This window comes from Haliotis rubra, unplaced genomic scaffold, assembly GCF_003918875.1.
Source record: "Haliotis rubra isolate DU_JTF1 unplaced genomic scaffold, ASM391887v1 Scf3, whole genome shotgun sequence".
Lineage (NCBI taxonomy): Eukaryota > Metazoa > Mollusca > Gastropoda > Lepetellida > Haliotidae > Haliotis > Haliotis rubra.
Genome location: NW_025766968.1, coordinates 1,857,734 through 1,873,472, shown reverse-complemented (window position 1 = coordinate 1,873,472; position 15,739 = coordinate 1,857,734). Strand labels below are relative to the sequence as shown.

The 15,739-nt window shown below is 46.5% G+C and overlaps 1 protein-coding gene across 1 annotated transcript in view; it reads right to left on the bottom strand.

Annotated features, from left to right (window-relative positions):
• Positions 1-147: 147 nt before the first annotated feature.
• The window catches only part of LOC124282503 (deleted in malignant brain tumors 1 protein-like), a 102,452-nt gene continuing 86,860 nt past the window's right edge, over positions 148-15,739 (bottom strand). Inside the window, 12 exon segments of the mRNA XM_046718512.1 lie at positions 148-2,884; positions 3,697-4,104; positions 7,701-7,764; positions 8,551-8,856; positions 9,097-9,344; positions 9,816-10,224; positions 10,422-10,477; positions 11,980-12,217; positions 12,219-12,304; positions 13,375-13,695; positions 14,293-14,646; positions 15,368-15,700. Of these exon segments, the coding sequence (XP_046574468.1) occupies positions 2,064-2,884; positions 3,697-4,104; positions 7,701-7,764; positions 8,551-8,856; positions 9,097-9,344; positions 9,816-10,224; positions 10,422-10,477; positions 11,980-12,217; positions 12,219-12,304; positions 13,375-13,695; positions 14,293-14,646; positions 15,368-15,700 (3,644 nt within the window). The 3' untranslated portion in view covers positions 148-2,063.

Below are 15,739 nucleotides of genomic sequence, written 5' to 3'. Positions count from 1 at the left end.
CACAAAATTTTGTTGTATAAAACACAGAATCAGGTTATAAAACAGCACAAAATTTAGTTGTATAAAACAACACAAATACTTACTGCACAGCTATAACTAGGGAATGTACTCAAGATGAGCATGTCAGTAAAGTAAAAAAGAATCACATAGATACAAGCCTCTGTTTATTTCTATACAAAATTGCAGTTTAATTACACATCTGTTACATACACACCTGCATAGATTTATATATATACTGTAGATTTAATTGGTGCGGGAACATTTGACAACTGTGAACAACGAAACCTCATTAATCCAGAGTCCAGAAGATGGGGTCCACTCCGTGACTGGATTAACGAGGAATCATTGTTAATCAACTGAGGATGGTATATGTACATTTATCACATGTTGTTTGAGTTAGCGAATATATGCACTATCATTTACATCATATATACAAAAATATGACCACATTATTGCAGAAATATTAATGTGCAAAATCTACTGCCAGCAAAACATATGAAGCAAATAAATGAAAGTGTTTGAATTTGTAATTTAATGAACTTGAAAGACTGATCCAAAAATGGAAAAGAGTGGAATGATAGTATTTGCAAATTTTACACCCAAAAGTATTTTCAAATAAAATGGCCTACAAAAGAAAGAAACGTTGATGACAAAACTCACACCAACAGGTGGATGGACATTTCACAACCATGATTTATGCTATAAAAAAATCTTCTTTTCTCTTTGGTGGGGTGGGGGTAACTTCCTTTGTGTATACATTTTAGGGGGGTCATTCACATTGTACATGCTTCTCCATAAATATCATCATCACTCCCCTAGCCATAAAGAGTGAGTGAGCGAGTTCTCTTCTCTTGTGGAATGTTAGTTTCATGTAGAATGAAAACACTTCATGTTACAGGGTCCCGATCAACAAAATGTTCGTAAAGTTACGACCAGTCATAACTCTATTGTTTATCACACGCTTACAAAAGTTGTAGAGCTACGAACACTTTGTGGATCAGGACCCTGATCTTAGATTTTAATACTTTGGTGAATCCCAGGAATATGGATATGGTGCAGAGCAACCTATAAAAATACTCTTGGATTAGTGCAAGTGAGTGAGTTGGGTTTAACAATATTCCAGATATATCACAGCCTGTCATGTGGGAGTGAGTGAGTGAGTGAGTGAGCGACTGAGTTTGCTTTTGTGCCGCTTTCAGCAATATTCCAGCAATATCATGGTGGGGGACACCAGAAATGGGCTTCACACATTGTACCCATGTGGGGAATTGAACCCGGGTGTTCGGCATGACGAGCGAATGCTTTAACCACTAGGTTACACCCCTCCCACTCCCCGAATGTCTGACAAAAGGGGCATTTCTAGATTCTTCTGTGTATCTACATGTATTTGATTGGCAATTTGCTTCATGTAGATATCTCTGAATTCACTTCATTCAGTTTGCTGTATGACTGACAAACTTTCCCACTTTTGAAACGTAGTGGTGGATTTAATACACACTGAAGTGCATGGAGTGCAAAGAGTGAATGAAATACACGAGACACGATACAATAGCGATATATAAAAATATAAGCATTTCAATGAAAAAATGGACGTTTGTGTATATATTAATATCCCATCAAATTATGGACATAATATGCTAAGAAGAGACGGTCTTTCCATTAAGGTGGAAACAATATTGAAAACTGACGTCATAACATGTAAACCGAGTCCAAACAGATACAACACTGATATGATGCTTAAATGTTTGGCGATATTTTTTATAAAAAATTCAACGTAACGAAGCAGATAAACCCGATTTCCCATTGTAAATAACTCCTGGCTTATGCTGTTACTTGTTATCGTTACTGCATCATCCATTCATAATAATAATAATCATAATTATTACAACACACCCAAGTTGCACATACAAATAAACAAGCTTGTATTGGTTTGTATCACATGACCGGACCTAACCTTGTATTGTCTATCGAAACCAGGATCACAGTTCATCAGAATGTGATCACATTGATATGTGTTTCAAGGGGACTGTGTTTCATACACGATTTCACATTCTGTATCGCCATTACGTATTGGACGTGTTTATATCTGCCTGAAGAGTAAGCTCAGCTGGATTGGATGTGGCTGTTGGATCTTTCATAACTGCATAGAGGGGGTTAGAAAATCCCCCGGAGTCTTCCTCCGAATGGGTCGGGGCCTTGGAGAAATGGGCATATCCGTTGCCCTCTATTGAAATTTCGGAATCTTCGGCCAGATATTTGGTGGTGTCACTCATCGGGTCGGCCGTTTCCCCATTGGACATATTCATATCATACAGCTGATTTCTCATGGCGATGCTGCCATCATGCGTCTGTTCTATTATGTCGTCATGGAAACGTTCATGTGCAAAATGAGATTTGGGATGACGACGTACGCGCCATAACACAACAGCGATGATAGTTATAATAATAATTAGTAATACTATTGGCACAACAACGGCAACAACTATATTCTTCGAGGGTTTCTGTTGCTGGCCTCCTGTCGCTGCTGTTCCTGTCTTCAGCGTTGTTGTTGGTGTTGTGGTTGTCTCTGTAGTTGGTGTATTTGTTGTTGATGAACTAACTGAAGTTGACGTTGTTGATATGGTAGTGGTTGTCATTGATGGTGTTGTTGTAGTTGTAGATGTAGATGTTGCAGAAGCTGAAGTGGTTGGTTGTGATGTAGAAGATGGTGGAACTGGGCTAGTAACACGTTCTGTTGTAGTTGAAGGAGTTGTAGTTGGAGATGTTGTAGTGGGAGGAGTAGTTGTTGATGTTGGTGATGTCGTCGTTGACATAGTTGTAGTTGTGCTGACTGTTGTAACAGGGGATGTTGTAACAGGTGATGTCGTTTGAGGGGTGGTTGAATCTGAAAATAAGATTTTAGAGTTGCATTGTCACATAGTAAAAAACATCTTTAATTTCAAAATTTCAATAGTTACCTTAATCCAGTGATTAGACTGAGTGAGTGAGATTAATAATGGCGCTGATTGGAAGAACATATTTCAGTTTTCTAACAGCAGGACATTTTCATGATGGAGGAATGTAACATAGGTGATAGACATTCCTGTTCATCAACCTCAAAGTGCTAACAAAACAAGGATTAAATAAAGACAAGATCAAGGACAGATTGACAGATATGAATTTTTTTAAAGCCAAGTTGTTTCCAGGTTTTACCCCAAAGAATTACCTTCCTGACATACTGATGTCCTGAAATATGATTCACAGACAAAAAGAAAATGATGTGTAGTTTTGATGCAGGAATATCCTCCAAAGCAGTTGATGTCAGAGTAGGAGGACCTTATTGGTTTTACTTTCTCGTATTTTTTTACCTTTTTACCAATACATATGAGAGATCCCATTAAAAGATGTTTTGTTTGTATTTTTCGACCCAGAATACTGTAAATTCAGTCTGTTTGTTGTTTAACACTGCAATATTCCAGCTATATGGCGGAGGAATCAAGTTTGGACCAGACAATCCAGTGATTAACAGCATGAGCATCGATCTACGCAATTGGGATACATTGTCAAGTGTCAACCAACTCAGCAAGCCTGACCACCCGATCCTGCTAGTCACCTCTGAAGACCAATTCTAACCCAGATCTTCAATTCTAAGCCAATTCTGTAAAAATATAGAAATCAAATTGATCTTAGTTGGCAATAAGTGATAGATCAGCTTACTGTAACACTCAACACTGGCATCTTCTGAATGATTACAGTTGTGAGTTCCGATGCCTCGGCTCTGGCAATCTCCAATACTTGTCTCATTTCCTATACACTCCACATTGTCCAACCAGATCCGACCTGTGCCCTTCCCATAAGCACTTCCATTGATAGCACGGCCATGTTGGAATCCCAGCTGCCGACAGACGACAGTGGCGTCAGTTTTGTCCCAGTAGTCGTCGCATACCGTTCCCCATTCGTTTGGCCCAGAAACGTACACTTCAACTCGACCACGGTCAACTGATTGGTCACCTGAACGGTCCTTGCCCAGACGGACATGCGTGAGAGCTGAAAGATAACAGATAAAATTGGTTATTTGAATAGGTCTGTCTGAAACTGCTGAATTTGGATTTACATAATCTCTTGCTGCTCTCAATATTGATGCTCAAACTATCCATCACTGATTTTGCATGAGACAAATGAGTATTTGAAAGGACATTCTTCTGTGTTTGAAAACCTTCTCAGGAAAGTTTGGATGACAAAACAACAATGTTTGAGGAAAGTAAACTAATTGGAAAGGATGCTCTATTAATGAACTAATGACCTAGTCAGTCACAAGATTGGTTGGTTTGTTGTTTAACGCCACACCCTGCAATATTCCATCTTTATGGCAGCAGTCTGTAAGTAATCGAGTCTGGACCAGACAATTCAGTGATCAACAGCATGAGCATCGATCTACACAATTGGGAAACAATGGCTTCGTTAAAGCAGACATCAACATGCCAGTGTTACTACACAATGCCATTTAGAAAGTGGTCAAATGAAACATATGTTATATTTGGGATCACACTTGCTCAAACTTTCATTTGGTTGAGTCTCATGTAGGATTCAAACCAACACTCTCAGAGTCAGGCACTAAATCGCCAGCACACAAAGTCAGCGATCTATACCACTATTCCAATAGAGTATATTGTTAATAAGGACCTTAAATTTCAGAGATAGCTGTGAAATAACCCATATCTGTTCATATTAGTGAGTGAGTTAAGCTTTCCACCACTTTGGCCATTATTTCAATTATATCATAAAATGGCAGATGAGATGGGACGGATTCCCAAAGCAATGCAGATCTCAGACATTTACCATTTCGATGACATCCAAACACGGCTATAGGTATATGAGGATTCGAACTAACCTGTAGAGGTTTAAGATTCTTTGAATATATTCCTCCTTGGGGTACTTATAAGCATTTAAATGTCCATTTAAAATCCCTACTTACAGTTGTAACAATATTTTGAATAAAATATTTACAAAACAAAAACTACGCTTTGTCTTGTGAGACCACTCCTTACAGGGCCCTCTGGCCCCTACAGCCAAGAGCAGGTAACTCCAGACCGTGAACCTCAGACTCACTTTCCATGCTGAACTAAGTCAGACAGAATGCGGGAGGGAGGGATGTGATTCTAAGGAGGAATATATTCAAAGAATCTTAAACCTCTACAGGTTAGTTCGATTCTTTTATATATTCCTCCTTGGGGTACTTATAAGCATAAGACAGACTCCTAAAGACGGATCTCAGGAGCTGCATTCTGTCTGCTTAAACACCCCCGACAAGAAGTGGAATTTCCAAGCTAATTATAGCAGAAAAGGCACACTTTACCCGGTCACGGTCCACCAAAGCCAATCAGGCGGGCATGAGCCAGGGTCAGGGTAAACGATGCAAATTTTGTCCAGCTTAAACCTCGCTAATGCAACGAACGAGACACACCTCCCTCCTTCCCCGTAATCTACTCGAAGTGAAGATAAGGGTCCCAAGAATAAACCCAGAAACGAAATGCCGCGGAACAGCAAAGTTTCCAAGGGCAGTTTAGTCTATCGCTCGTTAGAAAGCAAGAGACATGGGAATAAAACCATCACCACATAAAACCCATCACCAAGGGGAAATGTAACAAGATTTGTAAAACCCAACACCAGTGTTAAAAATTGGCAGATAACGGTTCACACAATAAAAACCTCAAAGCTCAATCGCTAGAGAGGTGGAACCATGCCCACTGGAGAGAACTGACTGACCAACCGAAAGCACGCCACTGGAGAGTCTGTCAAGTTGGTAATGACGGATGAACGCATCGACGGCTCCAAATAGCCGCTGAGCAGATCTCCTCAATGGGCAGGGCTGCAGCGTAAGCTGTCGATGTAGCCACTGCCCTAACCGAATGAGCTCTTCAACCCTACAGGCGGATACCTGTTTGAGTATAGCTCATGTGTATGGCAGAGACAAGCCACCTAGAAATGGTTTGCTTGGTCGCCGGAAGACCAGCCTGAACCCCGCCATAACAACAAAACAATTGGTTACCCTTACGGGTACCCCTTTGTTCGCTTGATATAAGCCTTAAGTGTCTTACGGACATCTAAGACGGAGCACGCCGTAGAGAGGTACCGACAGGGAAGGCTGAGTGAAAGCTGGGAGCTCAATAGGCTTCGGCCACATGGAAGGGACTATCCTTCTTAGGACGGTAAGTATCAGGCAGCCGTGATGCTAACTCTGTCTTTGTGAAAATAGTAAGCTGGATCGGCCGACATTGCGTGAATATCGCCAACCCGCTTCGCCTGAAGTCACCGCCATTAAGAAACGCCGCCTTCCACGCCAACAGCTGGAGTGAAAGAACCGACAGATTGTGAAACAGTGGACCGACAGCCAATCAAGAACGATTGACAAGTCCCATCGGGACTAACTACCGGACAACCGGACGGATTCTGTCCACGCCTCGCTAAAAACGCTGTACCAGAGGGTGCTGCCCCAAGAGAGCACCGCCAACAGGAATGTGAAACGAGAAATAGCTGTAGAATATCCTCGAACAGTTGAAGCCGCTTAGACCGCTTCCAACCGAGACTGGAGGAATTCTAACACACAGACTAAATCTGTAGAAAAGGGATCAAGAATCCCCTGTTGACACACCAGCGCCAATAACAGGCCCATCTATCCTCATATTGAACGCTTGTCGAATCCCTCCTCCGGGCCAGAATTGTGTCTGCAACTGGTGCAGGAATTCGCCGCGATGGAGGCGCATCCCTGATAGCTGCCAAGCCACCCACTGAATCCTGGGATTCGGGTGGGCCCGCTCTGGGATAGGAGGTCCGGGTCGAAAAGGTAATAGAACAGGAGGCTGAGCCAGAAACCTGAGAATTACCGAAACCAGCTTTGTGCCGATTCAAAGGTGCCAGAAGCACAAGTAGCCGAGCTGGTTGCAGCGGTCAGCTGCTTACAGGACCCTGGAAATCAGTGGTATCGGGGAACGCCCACAGTACCCTGTCCGTCCAATCTAGCTGAAAGGCGCCGTTATTAACGCACCCGATCCGAACTGAGCAAAACACAGGAATCTGGTTCGCCACCCCAGACGCAAACAGATCCACCTGGAACGACCAACAACTGGGAGATAATCCCTAATATCTCCCGGTCGAAAGCATCCACTGCAGGGCTAGTATACCGCGGAGAGAGCTGGCCTGCACGGACGCTGTCTACCCCCGGAGATAAACAGGCAAAACCCAATGTTGAACTGATCGCACCACAGTAGAAACTGCCACGCCCCTGAAGGAGCCGACGGAGACACTGTGCCGCCTTTGCTTGAGAATGTAAGTCATGGCCGCTTGATTGTCCATTTCTAGACGAACCACACGGCCCTGCACCAACACCCGAAGCACTCAACACCTTGCGGACTGCTCTCAGTTCTAACACATTGATGTGTAGGCTGATTCTCCCGGCCCCACCAGAGGCCGGAGGCTGAGTGCTCGCCCAGGACCCCCAACCTGTGAGGGAGGCGCCCGCCTGAACTGAGAGGGAAGGTGTCGGGTGTCGAGGGGATTCCCCTGACAAATTCCCACTTCCGGCCCACCATCGCAAGTGAGGGATTAACCACTCTGGCGCTATGAGCATAATCTCAGAGCCCCGCGAAAGTGGGACCACAGCTGAGCTAATGCTTGCTGAATTGGTCGCGATCTCAGACGCCAAGACGCCAAACCACGCCCACTGTCGCCGCCATGTTGCCGGAGCAACCGGGCCATGTTCGGGCCGACGAACGGGGACTGGAGGAACTGTAACACAGTCCCTCGGACTTTGACGATGCGTCCGAGCAAGGGAAACAATCTCTAGCCTGTTGAATCTGGCTCCCAAGAATATCAGATCCCGCGCCGGAACGAAGTTCTGATTTCTTGAGATTGATAATCCAGCCCAGTGACACCAGAGTATCCAGCACGCACAGTGTGGAGGCTCTGCTTAACTGAGGCCCTAAGGCCCGTGAGAAGCTAATCGCCCAGGTAACGGGTGACAACACCTGCCCTGAGACCTGGCTAACTGAGCTGGGATTAGCATAAGTTTGGTGAACACCCTTGGCCGTGAGATGCCGAAGGGGAGCACGCTAAACTGGTAGCACGCCCCGTCAAGGAGAACCGGAGGTACTTCTTGAATTCGGGTGCATTGGAACATGGAGGTATGCGCCTTTGAGATCGATTGACGAAGCCAATCCCCTGTCTCGACGGAGGAGATCACTGACCTGAGTGTCTCCATCCTGAAAGACGGCACCTCCAGTAATTTGTTCAGCCCTCTGAGATTCAGAATGGGTCTGAACCCTCCGGCCCTTCTTGGTCACGCAGGAAGTAGGTGGAATAAAACCCTCTTCTCGCTGACTCACAGGAACCACCTCGATGGCTGCCTTGGTCAGTAAAGACTGAACCTCGCACGGAGGACTTCCGCTTTGTGTCTGGGAGGTCGGCACAGGCGCAGCCAACCCCCGAGAAGGACGGAGGATCGCTACCCACTGTGGCAAATGGCCATCCCTGAGCGTGGACAGGACCCAGGGATTTGAGGTGGCTGCCTCCCACTCCCGGAGGAATAGGGACAGCCGTCGCCGACAGGGACGGTGGCAAGAGGCAGTGCACCCCCACCGCCGGCAAGTCTCCGCCATGGAGTGGGGGCAACAAGGCTCTGGGGCATGAATCAGTGGGAAGCCGGGCTGGCTTCCCTTGCCCCGAAGACTGACTGCTGGCGCTGGCGCAGGCCTGCCCCTTGCCTCTCGACGCCTCGCTCCGCTTTGACTGCAAAGGGGCAGCCCACTTAACAACATCCTTCGCCGGAGCCAAAGGGTAAGCGGATGCAAGCGGGGAGGGCCGATGGCGAGGAGCGGAGGGCTGCTCCAACAAAGGCTTTGAGTCCTTAAAAGTAGAGACAGCCTCCGCGGCCTCCCTAACCACCTGCAATGCCCCAGGGAACAGGGAAGATCCCATGGTATAGGGCAATGAAAGTAGAGCTTGCTGTGTGGCCGGCGAATACCGTGCCACAGACAGCCACAGGCGGCGCAAGCCCATGACTGCACCCATCATCTGGCTGGCACAGCACCTAATGCTGTCCCGAGCCAGATGTGAGTGTACATCCGTTAGTTGCCGCGCGAGCACCGACTCCGATGAATCGGCACCGCCAGCGCTGTGGGCCACCAGCTGTCCCTGCAATGCAGACAGGTAGGCTGAATGGACGGCCACTTTAAGCTGCTGAGCCGCGCACCGGTAGCATTCTTCAAATGACCGGTAGGCAGACTTCAGCGGTAGGGATGTACTAGCCGGAAAAGGGGGGAGGCGCCTGCCCTGCCTGGCCGAGGCCAGGGAAGACGAAGACGACCCTCCTAATGTAACCGAGGCAAATACGCGACTTCGCCCACCACTGGTGGTTCGGCGAGCGCCTCCTCACCTAACTGGTACCGCCGCCCACGCCAGGCAAATCAAAGCCGAAGCGAAGTACCAGTAAGGAGCGGATTCACCACTTCACTGACCAGTGATGGGAGAATGCGCAGGCGAGCCTCTGGCGACCCGGTTAAGTGCGAACGCCCCCGGAGCCAAACTCCGCTGGGTCGGGTTGCCGGACGGAATAGCCACCCGCGCAGGACTTCGCGATCTTATCCCGAACCTGCCGCAGGGACGAGGCAAAGGAGTACGGCACTCCCGCCCGGGTTCCTCCGTCCCTTCCTCCTCCTCCATATCGACCTCGCAGAATCCTCGCCGCCATCATCTCAGACTCCTGAGAGAACGCCGAGGAGACGCCAGAGGCAGGACCAGACAAAGTAATAAGGTCCAGAGGAGCCAGGGGAAAACATCACCCTGCCGGGAGGAACCCGCGCCAGGTCGCCGAGTAGCCCGAGAGGAACCTGCCGCAACAGGCTTCCCGGGCAGCCCAGACTGGCTGCCAGGCGCCGAGGTATCCCCGAACTGGTCGGTGCCTAAGCGACCACCAGTCGGGACACCAGGCGATGACAGGGGCAACCCTGTCTCGCCGGGCACCAGGCACCTGTGACAGCCCCGGCGTAAAGCCAGGTCGCCAGCAGACGCCGAGGGCATGCTATCGCCACGGCCGGCCAGGATCAAGCCTGGGAGGCGCTGCTCTCCGAGCCAGGCTCGGCCGCAGTTAACCCCCAGATGTGTCAGCTCCGCCCGACGACCGGCGCTGAGCTCCTTACGGAACCCTGCTAACGCCGTATCAATCAGGGACTTGACTGACGACATCTGCTCCTGGAAAAAAATGGTTAAGGAATCAACAGGAACATTTTGCACAGGTGCTGAATCAAGAGGGGGGGTGGCGGGTACAGAGATGGAAGCAGGAGGAGACGCCGAAGGGGCATGAGTGCGTGACGGCCGCCTTTGGTAGCCTTAGCTTTGGGAGCCGGCTCGGGCTCGGGGAAGCGCCCCCGTGGACCCCTTTTTCCTACTATGGGAGCCGCTTTGACGGGGATCCTGCGCCCAGAGATCACCCCCAAGCAGGTTGCTGTAAAACAGCTGCGTGTCTATGCCCGACCGAATGGTTTGGGCGAGAACATGGCACATGCCGCACACCCCTCTTCCTCATGTTCCTTCTGCACTAAACAGCGTGAGGGCAGACCTCGTGGGAATCCCGTGACGGGATTGCAGCAAGGCAGGAAGTACAGGGTTTAAACTGCAACAAGTAAAAACCTGTGCAGCAATGTACCCTATACCCACATACAAATACATGTAAACAGACGATGGGCATACACAACTAACGCGATAACGAGCATGCAGTTGACCTAGTACACACTGCAGCATAACTAATAATTACGGTTTTTAGCGTAATATAGAAAATGCGAAAGCAGTAGACATACCCAACACGCACTCAAGATACAAATAAAAATCACTAAAACCACCTGTAACATTGAAAACCACATGGGAAACCAATGAACAGGAAGGTTAATGAAGGGACCTGTCCGCCATCTTGACACGCACTAGCGAAATGACAGCGACAGGTACCAAGTTACAACGAGAATTTATGAATGAAAAAATTCAGAAAAACCTCCACCGCCCATGCAGGGAAAAAAAAAAAAAGAGAACCATACATACAGTTGCAGTTTCTGAAACACTCATTTCTCTATAGTCGCAAGGAAAAACCTTCTGGTATGGACTCCACGCCTTGTCGGTACAACGACAGCATGGAAAGTGAGGTACGCAGGTTACGGTCTGAGTTACCTGCTCTTATTGTAGGGGGCCAGAGGGCCCTGTAAGGGTGGTCTCACAAGACAAAACGTAGTTTTTGTTTTGTAAATATTTTATTCAAAATATTGTTACAACTGTCGTAGGGATTTTAAATGGACATTTAAATGCTTATAAGTACCCCAAGGAGGAATATATAAAAAAGAATGTATAGCTATTAGTACTTATATTCAGGGTTCGTACAGATTATCATCCATCAAATTTATAGCATTTTTAGTGCCTATTCATGACCCAAAGAACAATATTAAGGAACTATAGAAACACATATAACGCATAAGTAGTTGCAACACACACGGCTGGTCAATGTGGCACTGACTGTCATGTATTTTCGATGTTAGAGGTGGATTGTCCTGGATTCCAACAGACAATATAAAGTCCGCCATACGTTTTTAATCCACCATGATCTTATTACATCATCACACAGTTTGATGACGTCACTTGCCTACGTCATCATTTTTTGGGGATGTACTATTTACTTAACAAATATCACAATGACCATCAGAGGGAAGTTACTCTTAGCTACATTGCTGGAATGGGAAAAAATTGCTTCAGGATGGAGATTAATGGACACCCACTGTCATTGCAAGGTATTTTGATTATGTACTAGTTTCCTGTAAAATCTTTTGCTAAATATAGGGCTTTTATGGCAAATCAATGGTAATTAGGGCTTTTCAATGCTAAAATGAAATTAGAGCCTTTTAAGAGTACAATGTCACAACCCAAAATGATGAAACGCATTAAAACTTTGGTTTCAACAATGCATACCTGTTTTGTTGTAGCAGATAACACCTGCGTCGTTAGAGTCGTAGTTGCAGTTCTGTTTGTCGGCCGTCTCATGATGTGGACATTTGTCAAGGGAGGTCTCATTGCCACTACACCGGAAGTTCCTCATGAGGATGGCGTTAGTGTTCTTGACAATGTGGAGGTAGGCCACCCCGCCCTTGAAGCCGAGACTCCTGCATGCCACACTGGCGTCCATATCGTCCCACCCCTGCATGCACACCCCGACCCCACACTCCGTTTTTCTTGACTTCTACAATGCCATGGTAGTCCTTGCTTAGGCCGTCGGCTGCTAGTCGAATCTGGAAGCCTGTTGATATAATATGTGATTATAAAAGATGATATATGATGATTTACCCCTATAACATGGAAAAATGGCCGGTAAATAATGGTGTTTGGATGAGATAAACAAGTTGCTGATATTATGAACAACATTCTCAAAATATAGCACTGATGACTGCGATTGAATAAGACATAACCCCTCTGACAGGCTGTATCAAAAGCAAGTATGCATGATAGCACACTGAAATACTGGTTGTCAAATTTACGCAAGAAGATTTAACTACTAGTATGCTGCTACTATTGTCCATTCCAAGCGCCATCTTAAGGTAGGCACCAGAGATCACAGTCAATGATTACTGGCCTCCTATTTATTCAAAGCCAGATATCAAGCACCATGAGTGAGTGAGTGAGTATTATTTTACGTCGCTTTTAGCAATATTCCAGCAATATCACGGCGGTGGACACCAGAAAATGGGCTTCACACATTATACCCATGTGGGAAATCGAACCCGGGTCTTCAGCCTGATGAGCGAATGCTTTAACCACTAGGCTACCCCACCGCCTCTCATGCGCCATGAAAATCAGTGTTATTATAACAGCAAATGTATGTTGTACTGAACAGGGATTGAGTGTTCTCTAAAGCATCTCTCAAAGAACAGCATGTGTTCTTTAAATGATTGAGTCCCCAACAATCCAGGGATTGACATCATGAGGAGTTGGGATGCCATGAAAGTCTGACCACCTGACCCAACTGATTCCCTATGTGTTGTGCCCGGGCAAGCGATTGTGGCACAGCCATCCACAACACTCAACTGGAGAACATATTCGACCCGTGAAGGTCCGGGTTAGAATTGACCTTCAGTAAGGTGACTAACGGGATCGGGTGGTCAGGCTCGCTGACTTGTCACATGTTATCGGTTCCCAATTGCGCAGATCGATGCTCATGTTGTTGATCGCTGGCTGGATTGTCTGGTCCAGACTCGATTATTTACAGACCGCCGCCATATAGCTGGAATATTGCTGAGTGGGGCGTAAAACTAAACTCACTCACTCACTCACTCAACTGGAGGATCCCAGCTGTGATGGTGTCGTACTCACCTGTGTCATTAAATGGTGTCTTAGAACAGTACACAGATGCATACGTCCCTGTGGTGCATGTTCCTTCTTTGCTCAGTGTGCAGTCCTTGATGTCCTTTTCCGTCCCTTTACACTTGATGCTGGTGAACACGATTGGTCCGGAGATGTTGCCGAACACAGATCCACCAATAGCCCGTCCGTGCGTGAAGTTCATACCGAGACTCTTGCATGCAACAGTTGCAGCGGTATTGTCAAGACCCGTGTCACATACTCCAACCTTTTTCCCATCATCGAATATCTCCAATCCTCCCTTGGTAGCACCGAATCTCTGGTTGAGTCGAGCTGAAGATAAATGTTTATTTATATGTATGTAAAGCAGAAGAACTATAATACTAAAAGCAGAATATGGGAGAGTGCATTTGTTAACAAAGAACTTTAGTTTTACACCGCTTTTATCTATATTCCAGCAATATCACGACGGGGAACACCAAAATGGGCACACACATAGTATCCAAGTGGGGAATCGAACCCACGGTCTTTGGCGAGACGAGCGAATGCTTTAACCACTAGCCCACCCCACCATCCCGTACCCACATAGGAAATCCACCCGGGGTTTAGCTTGATGAACAAACACTTTAACTACTAGGCTACCCCACCCATTAACAGCAAGTAAATGTTGGTTTACAACATAGTATTCAAGTAACAAGGAGACTTGTAAATAGTCAAGGCTGTTGTAGACACAGATAGTGTATACTGTTTTTGGCATGATGATCAGGTCGGAAATTTGACCATCCGATGATCACAATTAAGTCTGTATACCATTAATCTTACTCCCAGGGGTAATGACACCTCAACTATCTGTAAACAGTTAACCAACACACAAATATTAAACCATAAACATGTCATTCTCGTATAGATTGAAAAACATTGACATCTTACCGCTCTTGTAGCAGAAGACAGAGGCATCGTCCTTGTGGGAGGTACAGGGCAATGTGAAGGGCCAGCCAAACGATGGGGCGGAATAGAGGTCCTTGTAGCCTCGGTGAGGGCATTCATGGAAATACTTTTCGTTGCCAGTACACTGTAGATGACTCAACCAGATTGGGCCAGATCCCTGCCCATAACGTGCTCTGGAGATGGCAACGCCATCGCTGAAGTTGAGCTGGCGACAGAAGACGTTGGCTTCCTTGGCATCCCAGTAGTTGTCGCATATGGTTCCCCATACACCGCCGATGCGGATTTCAGCTCGCCCGAAGAAGTCAAGTCCCGTTCCGGCAACGCGGTACTCAATACCTGAATTAGTGGTAGAAGACACATAGAGTAAAAATTGTGCTTGAAATGGTAGGATTGTGATTTATATTTTAATTTCAACCATTATCTGTGCCTGTAGGTCTTGTATTTTGGTTACCTACACTAATCACTGGATCCATTCCCGTGGTTCTTGCAATCGCAAATTATCAACCCATGGTTTCTATTAACCAATCAACCAATTGAAAGGGTTAATAATGAAGACAAACATGTCCCTACCATAGAACAGGGGATAAGTGTCAACTCTGCAAAGGAGGAAGTATTATGGTTGACCAATTACATCTTTTCATAGACACTGCTCGCTATGGACTTGCGGCATGATCAAATACTTAAGTATGGTGAAAATGACTGAAAAAGCTTGTCAATGACGATGATCTGTGCACCATGCGTGTTTATCGTACATTGTCTTTACAAATCTTTAAATGGAATGACTATGAACGATCAATTACAAAACCCTGAAGTCAACCTGGGGATGTTCCACAAAGCAATCTTAATTCCATAACTATTGGAAACCTATGTTAACATATGGGAGTTACTACCTCCTTAGGGCTAACATTGCTTTGTGGAAGGGTGCATTGGGTCTCTCATTGCCCAAAGTGATCCTACTAGCACTACTTATATCATGAATTTATGTTAAAGTATGGAAGTTCAGATCATCTTAGTGCTAAAATCACTTTGTGGATTAGATCCCAGTTCATCAACATACCCGAGTCGTTGTAGCACAGAACGGCTGCCGTGTGCTTGTTGGAGCAGTTGCCCAGGTTGGTCCGGTCAAGGTGTGGACAGTCCATCAGGTCCTTCTCTTCACCGGTGCAGTTAAACGAGCTCAGCCAGTAGGGTCCCAATTGGCGCTGTGTGGAGTATGTGCCGACGTAAGAATGCTTGTAGGCCATCCCGCCTGTATATCCCCGAGCTCCACACACCACCGAAGCGTCCTCATCGTCCCAGTCTCTGCTGCAGACACGACCCTGTACACCGTAGTGGGCTACGCGCAGCTGGCCAGAGTTCTTCTCCCCGGTGTTGATGGTCAGCGTGTAATCTGGACACGTGGAAGATGGTAAGGAGGAAATATGCATTT